Source organism: Electrona antarctica (genome assembly GCF_951216825.1).
Source record: "Electrona antarctica genome assembly, chromosome: 16".
NCBI lineage: Eukaryota > Metazoa > Chordata > Actinopteri > Myctophiformes > Myctophidae > Electrona > Electrona antarctica.
Genome location: NC_136797.1, coordinates 19,723,017 through 19,749,895, shown reverse-complemented (window position 1 = coordinate 19,749,895; position 26,879 = coordinate 19,723,017). Strand labels below are relative to the sequence as shown.

The window sequence follows — 26,879 nt, the reverse complement described above, 5'->3', positions numbered from 1 at the left end:
TTGTGAGATTTTTGGACAGAATCTGGAGGAGTAATATCCAAAAATGTGTTTTACAAAAGTCGGCCTCCTGGTGGCGCTATAAAAGGCAGATGCGGAAAATGCAGGTCAAAGGTTTGTCCTTGGCCTCTAGGGAGTGTGCATGCAACGTTTCACGCAGATCGGTGCAGTTTTAGGTAACAAATGTGAAAAGCTGCCTCATGGTGGCGCTATAACAGGCCGTTCTGGAAAATGCGGGGCAGAGGTTCATCGTTGGCATCTAGGGAGTGTGTGTGCAAAGTTTGGCATCGACCGGGTTAACGGTGCCGGAGATTAGCTGGTAACGGACGGACGGAAGGACACACGGACGGACACACACACGGACGGACAGACACACACACGGACGGAGTGCAAAACATACTCTCTCACCATGCCTTCGGCCTGGTGGAGACAAAAAGATACTCCAAAGCATTGGGGTCCATATTTGCATTTTAAACATTTCATGACTTGTTTATTTTTCTCCAGCAAATGAATGAATTATTTTATTAAGTGTCATGCCACCTCGTGGCCCATCTCTCATGGGACTATATGACAGCTTTTCATACAGTTACAATTATTCAGATATACACTTCTTGCCGATTGCCTACAACATATACAAATACAAAACATAATACAATACATATCCCTTACTGGCTGTAATTGTTTTTCCTCAGGTCCCAGGCTCTCTCTAGATAGTTTGCCAATTTAAATAAGTATTTTTCAAATAAACAGTTAATAAGTTGTGCATCTTTCATATCCATCATATCAGCATAGTTGATATTATTAAACAACGTTTCTCCCTCCAATAAAAAGGACAATACAACACAAAATTATACTCATTCTCCATTTCATTGAGGTCACACATTGAGCACAAACTGATCTTTTTGTCTTTGGCAGGTTAAATAAAACATACTTTCCAGTGTATTAGTCATATTTATGTACGTAATTTAGGTTTACTCCAAATCTCTTCTGCCCAAGTATGTTTGATCTTATCAAAAAGCATCTCTTTTAGCATCACAACATAAACTTGTTCCAATCCATGGAAGACATCCTCAACTCCACACTCACAGAACAACTCGTGACACGCTCCATATATGGCCAGTACAGAATTAATTTCATATGTTGATCTGACCTGATCAAACCGTTAGATCTCCATATACGTATGGAGCTGACCTGTTCTGACATTCCATATGTTGATCTGACCTCATCAAACCCTGTACAGTGTACACTCAAGATACGCTCCATATACTGTATGGCCAGTACAGAATTCATTCCATATGTTGATCTGACCTCATCAAACCCCTCGATCTCCATATATGGAGCTGGCCTGTTCTGACATCACAATGATGTTCAGCTCAGCAGAATGTTTGATCTCCAGAATGATAGATCTCCACTCTACCTTCAAAACAGCTCAGGACACTGGACAGCCTAACACCCTGCTAGGGCACCCACACCACAATCCCTTTATGCCCATATATGGAGATCCCTGATGTTTAATTTATTAAGCACATATATGGACATATGGTGTCAGTCTCATGATAACCAGTGTGGTTGCCGCGATGCGAGTCACACTTACAAATTAACCAAGTTGGTACAACACGTGGAGCAGACTATGATCACCTCGATCTCCATATATGAGGATCATGTCATGACCTCATCAAACGCTGGATAGCCATACCTGGAGAAGACTGGATCATCACCTAGATCTGCATATTAGTATATGGAGCCGGCCAGCAACTTTACATCTGACTTCACGGACATCAGATTAATAGTTTAACTCCTGCTTCTTAATCTGTATTAAGAAGCTCTGTTGTTTCAGCAGGCGAGGTCGCCCTCAGGGCGTCTTACTGGTTTGTATTGTATCGTTTTCTGGAATAATGCAGTAATTAAACTTACATGGACAGTTACTATAACAAAGGCTTTCACCTAGAGCTCCATATATGAGGACGACGGCGACATCCAGAACTGACATCAGGCTAATGTAGAAACCTCATATATGGGTATACACTTTGGCATCGTCATCATGACACGCACCCAGTTGACTTGCATCATCATCATCCATGACACGCATCCAGTAAAACCTTATGAGAAGAATCCGAAGAGGTTTAGGTGAGCTAGCAGCATTTGCTATGCTCCTTGCGAGAAACTCCATCGCCTTCCGTATGAGACAGGGTATTTGGCCTTAGAACCCAGATATCCTCAGCAATATCTGGCCTTACAACCCAGATATCGTTATGTAAGACTTTTCGGCATCCCGGTTAAGTTCTAATTGGACACCACTGCGGCGGGTCCTAGCCCAGACAACCAGCACTAGTTTGAGTAGTATTTTATATAGTTACAGTCATTGTCAAATAAAGCCTCATTTGATACAATTAACACAACTGTAACTGTCCATGTAAGTAGCCTAATAGCCACATATCCAAATTTGATGTCTTGAGTTCACTGTTCATCAATAACAAACCATGATCTCTATAGGCTGCTATAGCACATGGAGGCATTATCTATTCAAGTAGGCCTATTCAATCAATGTCTTTTGGTACAATATTTTTGTTTGTATTTTGTCACTGAAAGTATATCTAAAATGCTGAGTCAATTGATATAGACTTTATTACCATTCTCCTTTTGTTATCAAGATATTCTCCTTTCATTGTCAATGGCAATATGAGACGTGTGGGGACAAGATTTACGTCATATTTGGCAGACATTTGACCTAATTTCTCCTTTTAATGGATAACCGAGAACTCCATATATGGTTCTGGTTGGGTTGAGTATGGAGCCACCTGAATCGTTGGAGTCTGACATCATACTGACACAGATTAGACAACATAGGCCTACTCCATATTTGGGCATAGCTGTGATGAGAACTCCATATATGGTTATTATCACAGAGTCATCGTGACGTGAGCAAGATAACATCCAGCTATTGGGCACAGTATAAAAGGTTGTAGTAGGCATAGTCACAGGAGCAGTTTTACAAGCGATCTTAGATAAACACGGCGACTGTCTATCTCTTCAGCCCCTTCTGGTTAACTCGGCTTGCAAATCATTTGGGATATCAGGAAAGTCTCCAGTCCTCATCAGCAATAATTTCTTCATCTGTGTTTTTCCACAGCTACAGGACATTATACTAACCCAGAAAACTTGAACTTGCTGCTGTCAACTTTAACAAGAACCAGGATTCAAGTATACTTCATGGCGGATTCCTGTCCTGAGCAGAGTGTTGGTGTATTCACAGAGACTAAAATGGCTTCAAAGTATTTTTTAAAAGATTTTTCCTGTCCTTTCTGTCATGAAACATTTAAAGATCCTGTTCTCCTGCCATGTAGCCACAGCTTCTGTAAAGCCTGTCTGCAGGAATGGTGGAGGCACAGACCAATAAGGCAATGTCCATCTTGTAACAAAAGGTCTTCAATGGATGATCCACCCTGTAACCTCGCGCTGAAGAACCTGTGTGATACATTCTTACAGGAGAAACGTCAGAGAGTTTCAACAGGGTCGGAGGATCTCTGCAGCCTGCATGCTGAGAAATTTAAACTCTTCTGCCTGGAAGATCAACAGCCTGTGTGTGTTGTGTGTGTTCATTCAGACAAACACAAGAACCACAGTTTCAGACCCATTGATGAAGCAGAGGTTCTCTGCAGCCTGCACGCTGAGAAATTCAAACTCTTCTGCCTGGAAGATCATCAGCCAGTGTGTGTTGGGTGTGTTCAATCAGACAAACACAACAATCACAGTTTCAGACCCATCGATGAAGCTGCCCTGGATTGCAAGGAGGAAGTCCAGAAATCGCTGAAGTGCTTACTGGCGAAACTGAAAGTGTTTAATGAAGTTAAAACAAAATTTTACCAAACAGCAGCACACATAAAGGTCCAGGCCCGGAACACAGAGCGGCAGATTAATGAACAGTTTAAGAAGCTTCATCAGTTTCTACAGGAGGAAGAGAAGGCTAGAATCACTGCACTGAGGAAGGAAGAGGAGCAGAAGAGTCAGATGATGAAGGAGAAGATTGAGGGTCTGAACAGAGAGATATCAACCCTTTCAAATACAGTCAAGACCATAGAGGAGGAGCTGAGAGCTGAACACGTCTCGTTCCTGCAGAACTACAAGACCACAGTGGCAAGAGTCAAGCTCACACTGCAGGAACCACAGCTGAACCCTGGAGCACTGATAGATGTGGCCAAACACCTGCATAATCTGGCCTTCAGAGTCAGGGACAAGATGAGGGACATTGTCTCCTACACTCCTGTGATTCTGGACCCCAACTCTGCCCATCCAGTATACAGCCTGTCTGATGATCTGGCGAGTGCGAGACATGGAGAGAGACAGGAGCTTCCTGACAACCCAGAGAGGTTTGACTGCTTGTACCATGTCCTGGGTTCTGAGGGCTTCAACTCCGGGACTCGCATCTGGGATGTTGTGGTTGGAAAAAATGGATACTGGACATTAGGAGTGTTAGCAGAGTCTTACTGGAGGAAGAATGGAGACAGACAGGGTAAATGCTGGAGAATCATGTTATGTGATCGTGTATACCGAGCATACTGCAGTCCAGGTCCAACCACTGTTATCTCAGTGAAGCAGAAACCCTGGAGGATCAGAGTCCAACTGGACTGGAACAGAGGAAAGCTGTCCTTCTCTGATCCTGATACTAACACACACCTACACACCTTCACACACTCTTTCACCGAGACACTCTTTCCATTCATTCTTAATGGTGTCAATGCCAATGGTAGGTCTCCGCAAGCTCCCCGAGCTGCAGGGATTGTACAACAAGCGATACGAAGCCAAAGCTCAGCGCATCATCAAGGACAAGCCCCACCCAAGTCACAAACTGTTCAACCCATCGCAACGCCCGCGGAAGGGCAAGGGGGCCTACCGCAGTATCAACAGCAGCACCAGCAGGCTAACGAACAGTTTCCACCCAACAGCCGTCATATTGCTGAAGCATGCCATGAGTCTGTCAACAGGACGCCGAGCAAGGCATGAGCCTTGCCCAGTGACCCGATGAAAGGCGATGCCCTGCTCAGCGGCCTGACGGCTGTCGGGTTGAAACTGAGGTCTTCCTTGAACCACCCGCAGACTATACGCACCTTGAATGATGTTGCATCTTGAATAACGTCCTGCACCTTGAATAATGTATGAATGTATTCAAGATTCAAGAATTTATTTGCCATGTCAACAAGTTGATAGGAATTTGTCTTGGTTCATACTCAACATATACAGACAACCATAGATACAAAAACAAAAAGGACAATACAATACAAAAACCAGCAGCATGTATGAATGAATATTGCACAGTACACCGCGGCTGCTATGCTCATGCACCTTAGGGCTGCACGATATGGACAAAATGTCATATCTCGGTATTTATGCCAAATATTGCGATATCGATACGATATACAATATTACCGTTAAAATGTCTTATTCTATATTTTAAGTGTTGCAACATTAAAAACTAATTAAAAAAACGGCATAACAAGTCAATATCAGTCAGAACTGCAGCGTCACTCCCAATCTTCCGCCGTAGTCTGAAAACCCACCTTTTCAGACTCCATCATGGCCCATAGCACTTACCCTACCCCCTTAGATAGCACTTTTGTAGACTTAGATAGCATTTGATACAGACTTATAGCATGTTATGTAGACAGCACTATAATTGCATTGTATGTAGTCATAGCACATACATAGCATAGTATAGTATATTTGTATAGTTTATATGTATAGTTTCATTATATAGATATTCCACAGTTAAGTTCTTAGCTTACGCATGTTTCATGATAAATGCTTTTTGAAAAATAGCTCGACCAATGCTGATTTAGTTAGGACCCACTACAGTGGTGTTCGATACGAACTTAACCGGGATATGGAAACCTCCAATGAAAAGCTCTATAATTTGCTTGGCCAGATATTCCGTCCTATCCAACCGACTCAGGCCAAAGATATTAGAAGATATTCTGCCACCTTAAGTCTCTGACTGTAATCCTTTTATACTTTTAGTTATATGTGTGTCATAATGACAATGCTATCCAATCGCATATGACGATGACACACGTGTATATCCCTATATGGCGTTCCCATATTAATCTGATGTCAGCATTGGATATTTCCATTATCTCCACATATGGGCTATAAATTATCCCCATATATGGAGATCCATTTGAGATCCATTTGAGAGCCTTCGCAACACTTTTTATATACTGTATGTGATGTTTGTTCATGCTTAATGTAAGTCGCTCTGGATTAAGAGCGTCTGCTAAATGCCTAAATTGTAAATTGTATGGGGATAAAAGGCTTTCCACTTGGATGTTCATATATGGGGATAAAAGGCTTTCAACTTGGAGCTCCATATGGGGATAATTTATAGCTCATATGTGGAGATAACGGAGATATCCAATGCTGACATCAGACTAATGTAGAAACCTCATATATGGATATACACATCGTGTCATCGTCATAGTGATACGTATTCAGTTGGATGGCGTTGTCATCATGACACGCATCTACGTAATAACCGTATAAAAGAAGGATCATCATCAGAGGTTTATAGCGGTTAATAGCAACTCCTACTCTGGACACGAGTCCTAAGCAGAATAGACGGAATATTTGGCCTTGCAACCCAGATAGTATTATATTAGAGGTTTCGGCATCCCGGTTAAGTTCGGATGGAACTCCACTGCAGCGGGTCCTAACGAGACAAACAGCACTGGTTCGAGCAGCTGGTTCAAGATATCTTGTAATTACAGTTGTGTTAATTTGATCAAATGAGGCTCTGTAGCCTTAGCCAAATATCCAAATTGGATGTCCTTGAAAATAAAGTGTTTGAGAATCACTGTTCAATCAATAACAAACCATGCATGATCTATACACTGCTATTGCACATGGAGGCATTATCTATTCAGTAGACATACTGTACTCAAATCAATGTCTTTTGGTGTACAATATTTGTTTGCATTTTGTCACTGGATTTCTAAATCTATCTAAAATGAGATTAGACTTTATTACCGTTCTCCTTTTGTTTTTAAGATATTCTTCAACAGGTTTCCAGAATCAGGTCAATAGAATTGCAATCCAGAGTCAATGGCTCTTTGAGAAATAGAAATGTATGGTTCAATGAGTTTATGCTGGCAATAGAATACATCTGTCATTTGGTTCACTTTTGCAACATAATATTTTCTAAACCAAAAATCTGTGTTATGTATTACTGATGGTGCCAGAGCATTTTTATATTTTTCATATTTGTTTGGAATCTATTGTTAGGTATGTACTCACTCCCCATTATGGCTATATGCTCTTTTTGAGGGGCCCTAGCCCCTCCTATGCCCAGCTTTGTGTCTGTGTGTACCCCATAGTGATGATTTGATTGGCTGAGCACGGAATGTGTACCACATTTGTGAACCTTGGTTACCCAAGAGGTTAGCGTGAGCGACCTCATGTACTCCATATTCGTACAAATGGTTAACTCCATATATGGTCCTGGTTGGGTTGGGTATGGAGCCACCTGAATCGTTTGAGTCTGACATCATACTAACACAGATTAGACAACATACATACACCATATTTGGGCATAGAGAACTCCATATATGGTTATCGCTGACTCATCGTGACATGAGCGAGACAACATCCAGCTACTGTAGTAGGCACAGTATAAAAGGGGGCAGGCGTAGTCACAGAGGAGCAGTTTTGCAAAAGCGATCCGAGATAAACACAGCGACTGTCTCTCCCTTACTGGTTAACTCTTCTTGTGATTCATTGGAGATATCAGGAAAGTCTCCAGTTATCATCGGCAAGACATCAATTTGGTAAAGATCTAATTGAACACCACTGCAGCAAGTCTTGCATCAACCAAAAAAACTATCTTAACTCCCCAAAGGACTTTAAAATATCTCCACCAACCACCTCCAGTGCATAGAGAGCTACTGTAGGTATATTTTTTATAAAACCTAAATCAACATAAAGAAAGTAGCCTACTGCTCTGCATTGAACCCAGTCAACAGGCCTATAAACCAACAAACCAGACAGACCTGACAGCATGCATGAATGTAACATTTACTGTTCAGTGCAAAATAAAGGTAAAATAATTTCTTCATCTGTGTTTTTCCACAGCTACAGGACAATAGTGACCGAGAAAACTTGAACCTGCTGCTGTCACCTTGGGACTTGAACAAGAAATTAAATAAGTGGAACTAAACATCAAAGAAGATTTTGGAGACTGCTGAGGTGTTTTCACTCAGAGACATGGCTTCCAGGTCATCGTTTTCAGAAGAGGATTTTTCATGTACATTCTGTCATGGCACGTTTAAAGATCCTGTTCTTCTGCCATGTAGCCACAGCTTCTGTAAAGCTTGTCTGCAGGAATGGTGGAGGCACGGACCAACAAGGCAATGTCCATATTGTAATAAAAGGTCTTCAATGGATGATCCACCCTGTAACCTGTCGCTGAAGAACCTGTGTGAGACATTCTTACAAGAGAAACGTCAGAGAGTTTCAACAGGGTCTGAGGATCTCTGCAGCCTGCATGCTGAGAAATGTAAACTCTTCTGCCTGGAAGATCAACAGCCTGTGTGTGTTGTGTGTGTTCATTCAGACAAACACAAGAACCACAGTTTCAGACCCATCAATGAAGCAGAGGTTCTCTGCAGCCTGCACGCTGAGAAATTCAAACTCTTCTGCCTGGAAGATCATCAGCCAGTGTGTGTTACGTGTCTTCATTCAGAAAATCACACCAACCACACTTTCAGACCCATCGATGAAGCTGCCCTGGATCGCAAGGAAGAAGTTCAGAAATCGCTGAAGGGCTTACTGGCGAAACTGAATGTGTTTAATGAAGTTAAAACTAAATGTGACCAAACAGCAGCACACATAAAGGTCCAGACCCAGAACACAGAGCGGCAGATTAATGAACAGTTTAAGAAGCTTCATCAGTTTCTACAGGAGGAAGAGAAGGCTAGAATCACTGCACTGAGGAAGGAAGAGGAGCAGAAGAGTCACATGATGAAGGAGAAGATTGAGGGTCTGAACAGAGAGATATCAACCCTTTCAAATACAGTCAAGACCATAGAGGAGGAGCTGAGAGCTGAACACGTCTCGTTCCTGCAGAATTACAAGACCACAGCGGAAAGAGTCCAGTTCACACTGCAGGAACCACAGCTGGAATCAGGAGCACAGATAGATGTGGTGAAACACCTGAGCAACTTGACCTTCAAAGTCTGGGACAAGATGGCGGACATCATCTCCTACACTCCTGTGATTCTAGACCCCAACTCTGCCCAACCAGTATACCTTCCCGATAATCCAGAGAGGTTTGACTCAGACTGCTTGTACCATGTCCTTTGTTCTGAGGGCTTCAACTCCGGGACTCACAGCTGGGATGTTGTGATTGGAGAAAATAGATACTGGACATTAGGTGTGTTAGCAGGAGACAGACAGGGTAAATGCTGGAGAATAATGTTAGATGACAGTGAATACAGAGCACACTGCGGTCCAGGGCCAACCACTGTTCTCTCAGTGAAGCAGAAACCCTGGAGGATCAGAGTCCAACTGGACTGGAACAGAGGAAAGCTGTCCTTCTCTGATCCTGATACTAACACACACCTACACACTTTCACACACTCTTTCACCGAGACACTCTTCCCATTCATTCTTAATGCTGTCGATGGTAGGTCTGTGAAGGTGCTGCCAAGGAAGGTCAGTGTAACTCTGGAAGAGCACAGTTACACTAGAAACCCGCCAGGCGTGCAAGCATAAGCATACAGATGATTTTCAGATTTTCTTCCACACTGCAGCTGTGGTGAGAGCAATTGCCCGCACACACAAAGAGCATGAGCTTTTTTTGGTGGGTTCCCAGTCTTAGACATGATAAAGATGTGAACATTGGCGTACTGCTGTGCAGTTGTATAGTGAAGTTTGCTTTTTGTTGTTGACTATCGTTTGTCTTTTATTACGATTTCTAATGCTGCCATAATGTCACAGGAACAAACAGTAATAACTTGTACACAGACAATAAAGATCACATTGAAAATCGTCTGATTTATAGATCATTATTATAGTTCTGATGATCTATAGTAATAATACAAAATAGAAGACAGTACGAATATTACTGGACTAATAAAATAACAAACAGCTGAAGTAAAAGCTCACGTGTCACATCCCAGCACGCTGTGAGCTTGTAGATCGGCTATTTGCGCTATTTTGTATGATACTGTACCATTGTACGCTACCATTGTAGCGTACTAAATAATTGAATACAGAGTTAAGCGGTTAATCGGACTAATGTTGATTCGTTGATATGCAAGAAATAAAAGATGTTTAAAAAAAGTGCTTCTTGACTATTTGATTAACATATTTTAACATAATGTTTTATATTAATTACCCAGCCCAAAGGAGGACATACTGTGATGTTACCGTTAGTGTTTGAACAGAATGTATAGTGGGACCTACTCTGTCGCCTTTAATTCCAGGATCTCCTTTGTCTCCATCTGGTCCTCGGTTACCCTGTGCAAACCAGAAAGGACATAGTTTTAAAATATCTGTGAATGATTAATATAAATACATTGATTTAAAATATTTATTAATCATTATTATTAGTCATTGCTAGTCATTATACCGCCCATATTTAGCACTTACATTTACACCAGGAAAACCTGCTGGGCCCCTCCTCCCCAGCACACCCTGAAATCAATGACAAACAGGACAGAACATATTTCAACACAGGAACGATGATGATTAAAAGAGTTGAGAAAAAAAACAGTGGTTCTCAAACCTTTTCATGCCAAGGACCCCCAAAATGATATGTATTTTGGCCGTGGACCACCATCTGAAAATGCTTTGTGCCAGGGACCTCCAGAAGCAAAGATCTGAGTTAAAATTCTAGGAGCGAGTGCATTCTCCGGCAGCGGTGATCAGACGCGGCGGGGGGGGATGACACTCCACTGCCGCTCCGTGCCGCGGCAGTGTCGGTCCGTGTGGCGGCCGCCAGTCCAGATGCAGCAACTGCTGATTAACAGCTAGCCTCGCGTAGCTAGCCTGGAACCAGGATATAACCAATGAGGGCCCAGTATGCAAATATGGGGCGGGACATTGCAGAAAAAAAAATCTAATACTACAGTGTACCGTGGCTCCCGACATGGGCTGCCAGTAAGACACGTGTGGCTGGTTAAAACTCACCCGTGTCTCCTGACATGCGTTGCTGGTTAAAAATCACCCGTGGCTTCCCTGTGAGGTTAGGGTGTCAGTCTAATGTGGATACACTGCCATGGCTGTTAGGCAGCTGGCGGCGACGTCGATGCTGGAAAATGCACTCGCTCTCTCTCTAAAATGTTCGCAGTGTAAATATATTCAAAGATTTGCACAATTCTTCACACTTTATCCCAAATAGCAGATCAACAAGCTCAGTGTGTATATCTGCTATTGTTGAATAGCTTAAGTATAAAATATGGTTAAAGTGGTTAAAATTATTGTGACGCCATATTAACTAATTTAGCTCGGGACCTCCTGGTACTCCCCCTAAGGACCCTTGGGGGTCCCCATACCCCACTTTGAGGACCAATGGTGTAAAATACACTTCATTGATCATTAAGGTTCAAGGTTGTTCTTTATTGTTAAATGATGCGCACAGCAGGTAATTATTGTGTAAGAGTACAAGTTATTTTTGTTTGGCTTCCTTCATAGCAGGAATAGGAATAGGAGCATAGCAGCATATGAAATAATTAGTCAAGAAAAACAGTGTTAAGGTGGTTGCACACTGGGCGCGTTTTTCGGAAAACCGATAAGTAATAGTTATTCACCCATCTACAGACTGTCTAAGCACCAAACAACGTATTTGTAAAAATCATTAAAATGTCTGTGTAGGCCGGGATAATTCATTCATACGACACCCTGGAGACAATGCTACAACTCACCATTGGCCCCTCAAACCCGGGCTCCCCTCGACCACCCATAGGCCCAGTAGGTCCCTGATTGGAGAAAAGGGCCAGAGGAAGCATAAAGCAATTAAGAGAGACAGAATGATCTATTCTGGGATCGTCACTCACACTATGACAACCTGCCTTTGGATCTGAGTAATACAACGTTACAGCTGGACTCTTGACCTTGCAGATTGACCTCATCTTTAGAACTAATCACGGTGTCAAAAGGTCCAGGAACCTCAGGAATGCTGCCTCCCTTTTACTCAAAAGGCGTGCGGTGCAAATTATCTCTCAAATGGATTTTGAAAGGACATTCCCGTGAGAGATGTACAGTACTCAACCTTTATCCTTGGAGCCCCTCCCCTTACATCTAACAAAAGCACAAGCACAAGCACAAGCACAAGCACAAGCACAAGCACAAGCACACACACACACACACACACACACACACACACACACACACACACACACACACACACACACACACACACACACACACACACACACACCTTAATTAAATAACCGATCTACAAGCTCAATAGCTCACACAATGTATAGCATCGTGACCCGCTCTGAACTTGTACATCTATATTTTGTACATCTATATTTTTGTTTCATTGGGGGAAGTACTGCATTAGTGTGGAGACCCATTGTGGTTTTACGAGGACAGCAGACTTACGGGTTCTCCTTTCGGACCGGTGGCACCAACCATTCCAGGACGTCCCTGTGAAAATACGACCGCATCACAGTCAACCTTTAACCTAAAGTCAATTACTGAGAACACGATAGCACTGTGACAGAATCTCAACCCTCCATAGACTCTGCAAAACGCTTAACAGCCAGGTAGCAACCTTTCTTTTCTTTCTTTGTTACACATCTCAGAGAACGGTCATGGATAATTGGGACTGTAGCTATCATAGAATCATTGAAAGAGCTTCTGTGAGAGAAATTACATTTGTTTTCTGTTTATACCCTCAGGTTAAGAATGCCAGGGGTGACACGGTAATCATGTCACCCTTGGTGCTGGCGATTCTTATCGATATATTTGTTTTTGGCACACACATTATTAATGCACTACTAGTCTACAGTATGCTGTACTATACATAAATACTGATTACAGCAGGGGTGTCAAAACCGGGGACAAATTATAAAATATGAAAACACCCAAGGGCCGATTACATCTCCTACCTATGCGAATGCACATTTGGACCATATTAAAGTCACATACAAATGCATTGCATTTCAACAATTTAATTTTGTCAATATCAAATGTCTTGAAAACACAAATAACTCAGCCTTATTTAACATTACCAATTGTAATCAGACTAGAAGCTCGACCCGCCTGCAGCGAGTCTCGGTCTAACGCCACATGTTAAACTAGAGTTCTCAAATCCTGCCCAAAAAACAAAACGATAATCTGGCCACGAATGGCCGTTTTCAAGATGTCTTGGCCATTATCTCTGGTACGGAAGGTCCAATCTACTCAGTTTAAAGCTTGTTGTCCGGGCTACAATTGGCCCGTGGGCTGGACTTTGTACACCACTGGATTAGAGGTTTAAAGTGGAATGTACATAGGCATGGTACATTGATTGATTGTGACTTTGCGAGTAATAGCCAGAGCCTTCTTGTGATCGTTTAATGTTTATACTGTACATAGCAAAGAGGGACATACCTGGAGTCCATGGAGTCCTGGAGCCCCAATCTCTCCATCTAAACCTGGAGGCCCCTGGAGACAGAAATGGGCACATATGTATTCTAAAACACACATAATGTATATGGAGATTCTTATAAATTGTTCAATGTAGCAAAAGAAACCATACCTGAGGGCCTTTAGGACCCACTACACCAACAGGCCCCATATCGCCCTGGAAGATAAAAGAAACGTTTAGACCATTTACATCGTCTTTAGTTCAAGATACTGTCACTTCTTCCAAGGAGGATTTTGATACAGGAGAACAGCATGCCTTCAGACATCATATGTCTATGACGTCAGTCATCAAAGTATGTACTTTGATGTTAGGCATCTCCATATTTGGGCAAAGTTTCAGCTCAATCAGACCTTTGTTGACTTCCAGTATAAAATGTAAATTGTAATTTACAACAATTTGTAAAAAGTTAAATATTTTCCTCTGTCTTCCTCGGTGACTCCTGCCACCTGTATGTCACTCTGGCCTTCCACTTCACCTCTTACCTGGCAGTTCCATGTTCAGCATCCTTCTCTCAATGTACCGCTCATCTCTCCTTTTCACATGCCCGCCCCAAACCATCTCAATATCACCAAGAGAAGCAATTATCTTGCTTTAATGTAGTCCTTTCTGATCTTATCCCTGCTTGTCACTCCTAATGAGAATCGCAGCGTCGATTGCCGGTGCCAGCGCCGTTTCCAAGCCTTACAGCGCGGCTGGTCTCACTACTGTCCTGTCCTGTACATCTTCCCTCTCACTGGTACAATTCTGTCACAGATAATCCCTGACACTTTCCTCCATTTGTTACACACTGATTGCACTCTCTTCTTCACCATCTCTTCTGCACTCCCCATTACTTTGGATAGTTGACCCCAGGTATTTAAACTCCTTCACCTTTGACTTTGCCACCTCTACTCCTTGCATCCTCCCTGTTCCACTGCCCTCTCTCTCGTTTAGGCACACAGTCCTACTCCTGCTGATTTTCATCCCTCCTCTCTCTAGTGCATGCCTCCACCTTTCCAGGCTACAGTCACCTACACCTGCTACTTTATATATATATATATAATAAAAATCACACCCGTGTGAACTGAGTGGTGTAAGGCCTGTCTGACGTAATGAAATCATGTCTGACGTAATGAAATCACACCCGGGTGAACATAGCAACCATGCTCATTTTTTCTGCACTAACAAAGCCAGGTGTAGGAAATCATACCCGGGTGAACAGGGTGAACATAGCAACCATGCTCATTTTTTCTGCACTAACAAAGCCAGTTGTAGGAGTGGTTTACACCACTCAAAAAAACAGACCCAAAATGAAGGGCCGCCCTGAAGACTTTGGATTGCTTCTTTTTGAGTGGTGTAAACCACTCCTACAACTGGCTTTTGTGTGCAGAAAAAAATGAGCATGGTTGCTATGTTCAAAATAATTTCTGACGTAATTAAATCACACCCGGGTGAACAGGATGACCGTAGCAAACATGCTCATTCTTTTCTGCACTTTTTTATATATAAACTCTAATTGTTTCCACCCATTTCTAACAGCAAAAGCTAGGAGATTGTCCTCACTCAGACTCCAGTTGAGCTGGAGACATACTTGAGAGTCTAGATTTTCTCTCAATCTAATTATCATTTTGGTATCAAAGATTGCAACATGGTCAGGTGACTTGGTAAGACGGGTGAAAATGTTTGGTGCAATCTCACCTGTGAGCCGTTATCTCCCTGAACGCCAACTGATCCTGTCAACCCTGGTGCACCCTGGACCATACAGCACACACACACGCACACACACACAAACAATTGGTAAAGAGCGTCATAAACATTTTGCACCCTGGTGGTCTGTGTATCTGCTGTACTTACAACAGGGCCTGGCAATCCAGGCACGCCATCCAGTCCACTTTCCCCCTGAATGGTGGAACATCAAGCACACAATGAGACAATGAGTAGCTTTACAAAAAAAAAAAAAAAACGTAGATATTTTTTTAATTCAAAGACTAACTATAACTCTGAGAATTGAACCAAATGGACCCTTATGGGTCCAAATACGGATCCATTTGTACTCCGAGTTACAGACCTGTAAGTGTAAAAGGGTTTGGAAACCCCTCATGGAACCCCATAGAGTCCAGCCTGGACCTCACTTTGAGAACCACTGCATTAAAATCAACCTGCAGGCTGTTACATGACATTTAGTTGGTGACGATGGTGTTATCATCGAGTGCCATAAACACTTTCTGCCTTGCTTTCTGTCCCAATTTTGGGAATGTAAAAAAAAAAGACGAAAATAAATGATGAAATTATGTTACGTAAATGATGTAGTAGCTTTTCAAAATTATTTACTTGTTTGCGGTTATAGCGGTTAAGACCAACAGAATGATGTTCACCATATGAAAGACTACGTACTGTATAAACTATAGTAAGGAACTCAAGGTCAAACTATGCCTGAATGACTTAAATGTAACAAAGGATAACAAGAAGAGCCAGAGATATTTTTGTGGCGTTGCTGTCGGGCAGAAACCTCTTATATAACTTAAAGGAGCATTCAGTGATTTGGGTGATTTGGAAAAGACCCCGGTCCTCCCGGTAACAAGATGTGCACATGCACACGCTCTACAGTGGGGGAAGTACAACAGACCAACAGCACGTGCACCAAAGCCTGCCCCACTCGATCATGATTGGAGGAAGGCCCCTCTCATCCCAAACCGAAACTAGGGTTTTTTGACCCCAGGGGCTCACTGGGGACAGGGAGGAACTCCTTATATGGTCAGCACACTTTATAGTAGGGAGGATTATCCAAAAAATAAGAAAAAATAAGTGATATTTGAATTAAGTGAAATCACTGAATATCCCTTTAATGTCCTACTTGATCATTCTACAGCGCCACCCAAAAGCATCAAAATCAGCTCAAAGCTCAAAGCAACGTTATTTTGAGCTTGTAGATGACATGGTATTTTTGCTATTTTTGGATTTAAATCCTGGAAAGTAACAGTTTTGGACATAATGAGGTTTCCACCCGACAGACAATGAGCAAGATTTAGTGCAAGAAAATAGTAAACTCACATCAGGCCCTGGGGGTCCATCTGGCCCGTAACCACCTCGGATACCTGGAGGTCCCTGGAGGAAGGATCCAAAATATGCTTTATACTACTGATAACATAGCTGTCACTAAAATACGAGAAAAGCCTGATTTGTTCAGTTCCAGAATAGGTTGATGCAAATACTTAATATTTCAAAACTGTAAGTCCATATCTTATGTTTATCCCAGCATAATATAAGCTAAGTTACCTTCATAAATGTGTTCCAATTACAAATGGAAGTTTTCATGGCAAATTTCTGGCCTTCATACTACAGTACATCTAACTCTGTACTATTGTATGCAGGAGTTCCATTACTGAGCACACGAGTCACAACACCTCACAACACCTCCACACTCATCTAAAAACATTAACCTGCTTCAAATTGATATATTAATCAAAACAAACATTACAAATAGTATAAATATTAGTAAGCTAGTAATTAGTTTAGAATAGAGCCCATTTATGTGTATGCATAACTTGATTCATACAGTACCAAAGATATAACAGAAATTGTTTGCCTCCAGACATCTTGGCTCCAAATCTTAAATGTGTAAGTTTAATTTAGCTCCCACTCTACTCATACAGAAACTAAATAGATACATGCTATCATAATTCAATAAAGGGTACTCACTGGTGGACCCAAAAGGCCTGCTGGACCTGACAGACCGATTGAACCCTGAACATGGACGAGAACACACATTGGAGCAGAATGTACTGTAGCTACTAAAAGTACAGTGAACAGCAAATACAGCAATTTGTTACAGGACTTCAAGATAACTCAGAATGCATAAACGGACAACTTCCGACAACCCGAATGGTAGTCCAACTCTGACAAATGCATGAATACTGTTACATTGAAAGGAATAAAAGTGCATGATTATTCAGGTGAGTACATATGCTTTGTTGTTTGTGCCGTGTGGGTGAATGCGTGCATGAGTATGTGCTCGTGGATACAGGTTGAAAACACTGGTAGGGTAAGTTGAGTGAATTAGTCCCAATGCATATGTCTTAAGCTTGATCTGGACTTTGTTGCTAATCCACATGCTGGCAACGCGTTACACTACAATGTGTTGTGAGCAGGCAGACCAGCTTTTTTTTTTAATATTTTCTTTTTTGCTTTTGTGCCTTTATTGATAGTTCCAGTGAAGACAGACAGGAAAGAGGGAGAGAGAGAGAAGGGGAGAGACTTGCAGCAAAGGTCGTCATGAACGGGACTCGAACACGCGACACGCTGTCACGCAAGAGCCTATAATGTGGCATGCGCCTGGACCACTAGACCAGCGGGTGTCCCAGATCAGCTATTTTGAGGGGCAATAGCACCTCATATGTCCAGCTTTTGGTGTGTGTGTGTGTGTGTGTGTGTGTGTGTGTGTGTGTGAACACATACTTTGTCCTAACACAAACATTAAATGCCATTGACGATGAATGGACAATTTTGAGTGTTTGTGTACACACATTGTGTAACACAAACATTGAAGATAAGGAGGCCGGCAATGATGCTCCCCCAGGCGAGTCGTTTGAGGGGGCTAATTACTGCGGGGTTATTTTAATAAGCCCCCTCCTGGCCACAGACCCCCTATCAACGCCCCTCCCGTTTCGCCCCCCCCCCAAGAGGGCGGAGGAGTATAGATGAATGCTCGCTGGTTTGAGCGCTTAGCTGTTAACTAAGTATTTGTAGGATCAAGGCGGTATACTGACCGTGCAAAGGTAGCGTAATAATTTGTCTCTGTGATAGGTAAGATCACAAATTCTGATTGGCCGGAATGAGATGATATATGATGATGTACGATGATAAGAGCGCCCCTCACTTCACACGGGTGTGATTCTTTTATTATTCTTTTTTTGCTTTAGGTCCCATGAAACCACATGAGATGAGAGATGAGAGAAGGGGATGGATGAGTACATGCAAGATAATACAATGAGGTCTATGAAGTGCATCTGAAATACCCAGGATTCAAAACCATTTCTCCCGCATGGGAAATCAAATATCTACCGCTCATCAAAAGGGAAATGAATCCACTCTTGGCCATATTAGGTTTATGAGATCGCAGGGCTACTCCGTCATGTTCATTTCCTTTGACCTCAGGCAGGGCTACGCCATAGAAGAGGTTTATTAAGATTATGAGAAATACAATAAAAAAATCACTCCTGTGTGAAGTGAGGGGTGCTCTTATCATCGTACATCATCATGCATCATCTCATACTGGCCAATCAGATCCTCACTTTTGTCATCAATGTTTGTGTTTACACTGGCCTAATGTGCACAAACACTCAAAAATAGTCATAGGATACGGTAGCAAGACAATGTTTGTGTTTACACTCTAGTTCTTTTACACAAACACTCAAAACTAGTCATAGGTGTGGTAACAAAACAATGTTTGTGTTTACACAAACCCTCAAAGATGGACATAGAAGGGGCTAGCACCTCTCAAACATGTATAAGACATTCTGAGGAAGGCAGCATATAAGGTTAAAGTGTAGTCCAATTTGCAATGTACAAATGAGAAATACATGTAATGTATAGTTAACCCTCCCGGGCCCATGTTATAATTGGCCGTTTGGGCATGCTTTTTAACTGAATGTACAGTAAGTGGACACTAGCTCTCCTGTATGAGGTTTAGCCACTAGGTGGCAGTATATCCAGCTGAATGCTCTTAACTTCCCAGTTGGATGAACATATAACTGCCTTTATATTGTCATTTTCTTATAACAATAATTTACCATATACCATATATTCTGTACATTATATGGCCTGGATTTAAAGTGTAATTTTCTTATAACAATTGACCATATATTCTGTACATGATATGGCCTGGGCTGGATATGATGTGGCGTTTCCATTCTGGTACACTGTGCACACCGTCATGGTTAGGTACATATGTCTTCATATGATGTGTATCTAAATGAGTCATATCACTGGTGGTTATATTATCATATATTTCTTGATATGACGGGTGTCTAAATACATCATATCAGGATGAAGCCAAAGCTGCATCATTGTGTTGGTTGCTGTCTTTTACTTGTCATATCATGCAAATGTGTCATTACATGCAAGTATACTACCATCTAAGAATCCAAGCATTGACTTAGCTCTTACAGGCCATACATGTTTATCTAAATATTACCTTCTCGCCAATGTCACCGATATCTCCTCTTGGACCCGTGGCTCCATTACGACCCTTGATAAGTAGAGGATAAAATCATTATTTAAGGTATCAAACCTCCCTTCAAGAATTTCATATTGCCGCTGTTGGGTGGAAACTTTGTCCAAAACCGTTACTTTTCAGGGAATGGAAAAAAGAACCTGTGTTCCAATGGATCCATTTAGGCATTTAGTCACAAGCTCTCAGTGGTTAAAGCAGCACTATGTAACCTTTCTATTGAATAAAATTTAATTTTGTCCAATCTGTATGGGGTAGAGTACAGTATGTTAATACAATATAACGTATACAATGGGGTGGTAGTATTTTGTTTTGTCTCCCTACTTTTCTATTGAAACATTTAAATTGTGTCAAAGGTCTCACCTAGACACAGACTTATCCCCTGAGCAAGCAGGTAGGCTCCATTAGGTCAATGGTAAACATGTCAGCACTTGCTCAGGAAAACCGTGTTCAAAACCGTGCCACACATGATAGGATTTATGCAGTCAGGTCAAAGTAAACACTTAAATATTTAGTGTTCATTCACTGTAAAAAGTGTACAAATGTAACCGAATGGTTTGGTTCCTTTTGTACACAGAGTTAAATGACGTGACGCAAACACAAATCATGATTTGCTGATTACTTGGGATAAGCAAACAAAGTTTGTGATTTATAATTCTCTTATAATCCCATAAGGGATGGGTCTTAAGACAAGACATGAAAGTCATTCATTAATTCATCCATCCATTCACCAATGTTTTGATACATAGACAACTTCCAAGTGCTTGCAATACACAGCCCCTTGTGTATGCGATATACAGTACAGGAGACTATGTTTATTCAAATCATGACGTTTTCAGAATGTATTTCCGCTGTCCTGTTAATTCTCATACTGGAACCCATCCATGCTCAAGGGACACATGCTGAAGTTGTTTTGGATGTACTGTACAGCTGTACATCCTCTCTGGCAAGCATTTGAATAGCTGGTTATCAAAATGGTAATAAAATTGCAGGCCTATAATAAAAAATGTTGATTGCAGGCTCAAGCTCCTTGTCACCATGTCATGTTCCCCAAATAACTAATACAAAATACTTAACGAGTGTAGTCTACCCCCACCTGAGTTTTAATTAATCTTTGAATGTGAAAATCGTCCCACAATGTTTGTACAGCCTACTCGAGACCGAAGATTTGCGACGGGGTGAAACCATTTTGGAATACTACAGAGAAAAATTGTAACGGCCTGAATTACCCCGTCCAAGGCTGACTGATGCCGACTGATTGAGTCTCATGAGATTCGACTTGTTGAAGTGCTAGCAACAAGTTCCAGAGCATATCATACGCCACAGCCATTACTATGATTTCTTTATCTGTCGCAACTGTTATGTTGGAAAAGAGAAGGGAACCCGCACACTCATATGCTCCAAAAGATATATTTATTGACAACGTTTCGAGCCAAGGCTCTTCATCTGGTCAAAGTTTTGACCAGTCAGAGCACTGACATACCTTAATGGCATCACAACACATGTATTCCATGTACAAAACATAATAGTATTGCTTATCTGGAAAATACTGTCAGATAGTTCACGCACGTTTTGTTCCTGTACACGGGAGGGACAAACATGTCTGCTGTTTATATCCAGTGTTATATATTTGGAACCACGCTATTTTAAAGACGCCACACGCACGTCGCTTATCACAGCCAGGTCACACAATGGGCTATTGATATGCATACTAAATTTAGGCTCATTCCTATGTTAATGCACGCTGGTGACTGTGACACTCGGCAGCCTTTATAAACTCTGTTGAGGTGCGAAATTCAGGGTTGTTTGCAATCGATGCATGTGCGATTGTGCGTGCTCCTGAAAAATGTTTGTGGGGACAGTGTGGTACTGCGTGCAATGACCAATGCAACACTGTTTATATCCCATGGCCCGGAGGGAATGAGCTACTGTAGTTGGTCGTCTACACAATATAACATGAATTAGTTGGTCGTCTACACAATATAACATGAATTAAGCGGAATATATTACATACTGTACAGTGTTGCATTGGTGATTTGATCTCTGGTGGGACGTCCCACCAGAGATCAAATCACCAATGCAAACAGGCTCATTCCCATGCTAATTTGTGTGTGATACTCGGCACTCGGCAGCCTTTGTAAACTTTGAGGTGTGAACTTAAGGTTGTTTTAAATCGATGCATGTGCGTGCGCTCGTGCTCCTGAAAAATATTAGGGGGACAGTGTGTACCACGTGCAATGACCAATGCAACACTGAATACATAGCTGAATAACAGGCCAATGTGAAAAGGGTGGGATATATTCTTCAGCCTAGTAGGAAAGTGCGTGAACGGGCCAGTCCTGCAAACTTTGAAAGCCAATGTTAGCCAATTAGGATGGAATATGAAATATCGGACAGATCCATCTTGAGCACATGACTATAGAGAATAGAGATACCGTGTAACGATTTGCGGGTTTTCTGGACAAAATGTAGAGGTGTAATAGCAAAAAATGTGTTTTACAAAAGTCGGCCTCCTGGTGGCGCTATAACAGGCCGTTCTGGAAAACAGAGGTTCATCATTGGCATCCAGGGAGTGTGTGTGCGCGAAATTTGGCATGGATCGGGCCAACAGTGCAGGAGATTCACTGGTAACGGACACACGGACGGACGGAGTGCAAAACATACTCTCTCCCCATGGCTTCGGCCTGGTGGAGACAATAAGAGGTTGTTGTGATGACCGATGCTGGAAGTAAGTGGAAATGACGTGACAAGTACTGCTGCTATGGAAACGGCCTCCGCTCGTCACCTTGATGTGGACTGTTCAGTTTGAGAATGTTGCAAACCACAGTTCTTTCTATTCTAGTGTGGTTGCAGGTTTCAACTTGGCTCATCACAATCAGAACTACCCTTAAGAGTTGTATCAACACGCTTTCATTTTGAAAAAAATAATAATAACACCCAGTGTCAATTGTCTAATTGTAATCCTTAGCGCTACACTCCCTCTGGCAACCTGGGGAGAGCAACGGACCTCATGCTTCCTTCAATGCATGAGGAGTCCAAGCTGCTTCTTTTCACCTGACAGGGGGGAGTTTCCCCTATTTGGACTTAGCACGTGGAAGGAACAAGTTATTCCAACCATTTCCTTTCCCCTCCATCAGGTGCCCCGACTGGCCAGGGAGAGGCAGTGCACTGCATGTTTTTGCGGTGTTTTAAAAACGAAAACAGATTTAAGTTGGATTTTGTACCTCGTCCCCATTTTCTCCCTTGGAACCTGGCTCTCCTCTGTATCCCAGGGGACCCTGGAGAAATTATTTTGGGGGGGGAAAAATATAGAAAGAAAGTGAAGGAAGTAATAACAATATACACACACAGATCATTGTGAACCAGAGGCTGTTCTATTCAACAGATGTCATCTGGATGCTCGAGCACAGGTACATTAAATCACTTTACACCCATTCGTGCCCTTTGACCCCCACCTGAGGTCCAGGAAGTCCAAGTGACCCAGGTTGACCATCCAGTCCACATTCCCCATCTCTCCCTGGTACCCCCGGTCGGCCAGGGACGCCCCTGTGTCCTCGCTCACCCTGCAACACAGCACACCCTCCTGTCAACAAGCAGCCCCATGGAAACATACGTTGCGAGTAGTTATTCATTCATTTATTCACTCAACCTTTTCCCTTCAAGGACCCCAAAATGTATTTGGCCACACTGACCCCCCTTTCCGTGCCAGGGACCCCCAGTCACCCCTTATTTTCTAATAGCAGCAAAATATAATAGGGTTTAAGTTGTTTAAACCAGGGGTTCCCAAAACCTTTTAGCTCGATACCATAAACCTAAAGAGAAATGTGATGTCTCCCCAAGACCCGAACTACTGAAAATAGCCGATCGACAAGCTCACAATGTGTGGCAATGTGATAGTACATTGTGAGCTTCAGTAGATCTTCTATTTTAACGTCATCTTAAGTTCCTGAGTGTTATTATTGTTGGGATTTAGAAATAAAAGGCAGGTGCGAACCGCACGCTTCCTCTGGATGACATCTTTGTTTAGGCAGCGGTTGCTCAGTTATACATGATATAACTAGGATCAACATACCACCGGCACCCAAGTGGAAAAAGCAACACTTCAAAGTAGAGGATGCAAGACTAGCTCAGAATCAGATACACATTTTTATTTACTGACAACGCTCGACGCGTTTCGGCCTCAGCCTTCCTCAGAGCAGATTTAAAAAGACACATTCTCAATCATTAACAATGTGTATCTGAGTCAGTCTTGCATCCTTTACTTTGGAGTGCCGCATTATCCACTTCGGTGGAATCTCGAGCCAATTCATGGGATTTCTTTGAGATTTTAAAAATGTATATAATTCTTTGAAATAATAATTGAAAAATGTTGTAGGAAACCAAATTGGGTCCCGACCCAGTGTTTGGGAAATGTTGGTGTTTGTGTTTTTGCTGGGGGCTCCCTTCAAGTACCCGTGGGCCGTGGGGATCCCTACTTTGAGAGCCCCTGCTTTATCATTTCACTTGCTGCAGGCTAGTCGGCCAAGAATTGTCAAGAAAGAAATAATAGCACATGATTTATGAGGATATTAATGGTGGAGAGAGGTTGCAGCAAATCCAAGCGGATTTACTTTAGGTGAAATTACAGCATTATATATGTCTACACTGGCAGTGATTCTGATAAAAGGTACTGGAAGTTGCGAAGGCTCTGGCTTTTTCCAGTAATAACTTTTAGTAGTAATTTGTCAAATGGCCTTCAGCTAGCAGCATATTGTCCACACGTTAGATTTATTTTATTGTTTAAATTCCTCTGACTGAAGACAGGTGGAAAACATGTACGGAACCAGACTGAATTAAACCACCCGTCAGATCTTGGCTGTGGAGTGTGGACAGCGTTTGATTTTCGGCAGCAGCTTTTCATGGATGCAGTAAATACACATGAAGATGTTGGCCTGTAGTTAAATAGACGGTATTAAACATGTAGATGTGCAGCTTGACGAGTGGTTTCTGGAACAGGTTTCAGACTACACACGATTATATTCGCGCGCGCACACACACACACACACACACACACACACACACACACACAACACACACACACACACACTAGCTATTTTCGAATGGGAAAAAATTCTTAAACCACACAAGGCTTTGAAGTGAAGTTGTCTCTCCTCCATTATGTCGTGAGCATTGAGCAACACCATGGCATATTGCACAGTTCAGTTGAGGTATACCATAGACAAAGCAATGTATATGTTTCTGCAGTTGCGCATTGCTGTCGTCGTGTGCTGAAAATAGCTTATTGCGACTGTAGGTCACATTTACTATGAAAACCTGCATTTCCGTGTGTCACGTCACACCTTCATATATGGTCACGCCTCGTGACATCACACCTCCATATATGGTCACGCGGCACCTTGTGACATCAATTCACAGAACACTGGATCATCACCTAGATCTGCATATATGGAGCTGGCCAGCAACTCTGCATCTGACCTCAAACCCCAAACCCTTAGATATCCATATATGGAGCTGGCCAGCAACTCTGCATCTGACCTCAAACCTCAAACCCTTAGATATCCATATATGGAGCTGACCTGTTCTGACATTCCATATGTTGATCCACCCCCACCCGTCCTTCCTAGCATATGTTGATCTGACCTCATCAAACCCTGTACAATCAAGACACGCTCCATATATGGCCAGTACAGAATTCATTCCATTATGTTGATCTGACCACCCCATGCCAAAGAGCCAGCACTCGCCCAGCAGTCTAGCGTCTGCCGTCACCCAGGGGGATGCGTGCACGCGACCTCGCCATCAGGGCCTCTTACTGCAGGTCTACAAGCTCAGAATGTGTCACACCGCGACACATTCCGTGTTCTGAACTTGTACCTGTAGATAAGCTATTTGTGGTGCACGACAACAGGGTGCAAACAAGTAAAAGTATCAATAATGCAGTGTTGATTTTGTCGACTAAAACTAAGACGAAAAATGTTCGTTGACTACCTTTTTTCACTGACGAAAACTAAATGGAAACTAAATGAAAACTAAGCTATGATGACTAAAACTAAGACTAAATATACTGACAATTTCGTCAACAAATAAAAACTAGACTAAAATGTTAGGAAGGAACTAGTGGACAAGAGATCCAGTATAAGTCATTTTACACTTGGTTGCATGCTGAAAATAGCAGATCTACAAGCTCACAACGCGTCGCGCTGCGAAGCGTTGTGAGCTTGTAGATCGGCTATTTTCAGCAAGTGTAAAAACAGTCATTACGACGGAATCAAGGCCCACCAAAATACATTTTAGTCGACTAAAATCTTATGATATTTAGTAGACATAGGCCCTCATTTATCAATCGAGTGTAAAATCTGCCCCAAATTCGAGTGTAGGATTCGTAGTACACCCACGTCGGGTCGGCATTTACAAAGTGATCGCAGACAGCTGTTTCTTCCTTAATTTCGTTCCGACGTTAATAAATGTGACGGCTGAAATCTATCTGGCACGCCCTATGAAATCAAGCCTCGCCCTCGTTTTTGCGACATGAACAACTGCCATACGACCTGGAAACCATGGTTACAGGAAGAAAAAAAAGGTTCCCTCGCTGCCCCCTCTCTCATACACAGACGCACGCACACGCAACTAAGGCAACTTGCAACTTGTTGTATCTTAAATAAATAAACCTGCATGAATTAAATAAAGCTGTATAAAGGCCTACCCTGTCTGTTTCTCCTCTCGCTTCGCTTCCCTTGCTGCCTGCCTCACTCACCCCCCCGCACGCACGCACGCACATATCGCAATTTGCAAGCAAGAAGCAACTGTCACTGTGTGTTGTTAGTTGTATATTAAATTATTAAAGTCTTTTTAATTTAATATACAACACGATATATTAGTGAACGAAAACCTGAACCTGTGAACCATGAATTAAATAACAAATAGGCACACACACGCTGCTGTTTTGCATAGGTGCTCCTCCTGTCCTGTCTGTCTGTCTCTCTCTATCACTGTGGTCCGTCCGTGACCGTGACCAACTGACCATGCACCGCACGTTCGACAGTATTT

The 26,879-nt window shown here is 42.4% G+C and overlaps 3 protein-coding genes across 4 annotated transcripts in view; 2 read left to right on the top strand and 1 right to left on the bottom strand.

Annotated features, from left to right (window-relative positions):
- LOC306940127 (uncharacterized protein) overlaps positions 1-26,879 on the bottom strand; it is a 180,806-nt gene that overhangs the window by 68,204 nt on the left and 85,723 nt on the right. For both annotated transcript variants that reach the window (XM_079525118.1, XM_079525119.1), the window contains 13 exons: positions 23,288-23,395; positions 23,057-23,110; positions 19,797-19,850; positions 17,303-17,347; positions 16,655-16,708; positions 15,458-15,502; positions 15,302-15,355; positions 13,736-13,780; positions 13,588-13,641; positions 12,595-12,639; positions 11,910-11,963; positions 10,636-10,680; positions 10,450-10,503 (listed from right to left, as the gene is read on the bottom strand). In XM_079525118.1, the coding sequence (XP_079381244.1) occupies positions 10,450-10,503; positions 10,636-10,680; positions 11,910-11,963; positions 12,595-12,639; positions 13,588-13,641; positions 13,736-13,780; positions 15,302-15,355; positions 15,458-15,502; positions 16,655-16,708; positions 17,303-17,347; positions 19,797-19,850; positions 23,057-23,110; positions 23,288-23,395 (711 nt within the window). The remainder of the gene's footprint in view (positions 1-10,449; positions 10,504-10,635; positions 10,681-11,909; positions 11,964-12,594; positions 12,640-13,587; positions 13,642-13,735; positions 13,781-15,301; positions 15,356-15,457; positions 15,503-16,654; positions 16,709-17,302; positions 17,348-19,796; positions 19,851-23,056; positions 23,111-23,287; positions 23,396-26,879) is intronic.
- Positions 3,427-4,998, top strand: LOC306940250 (E3 ubiquitin-protein ligase TRIM35-like; the record flags this gene model as incomplete). Its single annotated transcript, XM_079525272.1, has 1 exon — positions 3,427-4,998. One exon carries the CDS (start codon positions 3,427-3,429, stop codon positions 4,996-4,998), a length of 1,572 nt encoding a protein of 523 aa, XP_079381398.1.
- Positions 5,017-9,756, top strand: LOC306940249 (E3 ubiquitin-protein ligase TRIM35-like; the record flags this gene model as incomplete). The annotated part of the gene is made up of 2 exons (XM_079525271.1): positions 5,017-5,057; positions 8,337-9,756. The coding sequence occupies 2 exons, from the start codon at positions 5,017-5,019 to the stop codon at positions 9,754-9,756; spliced, it is 1,461 nt and encodes a 486-aa protein (XP_079381397.1).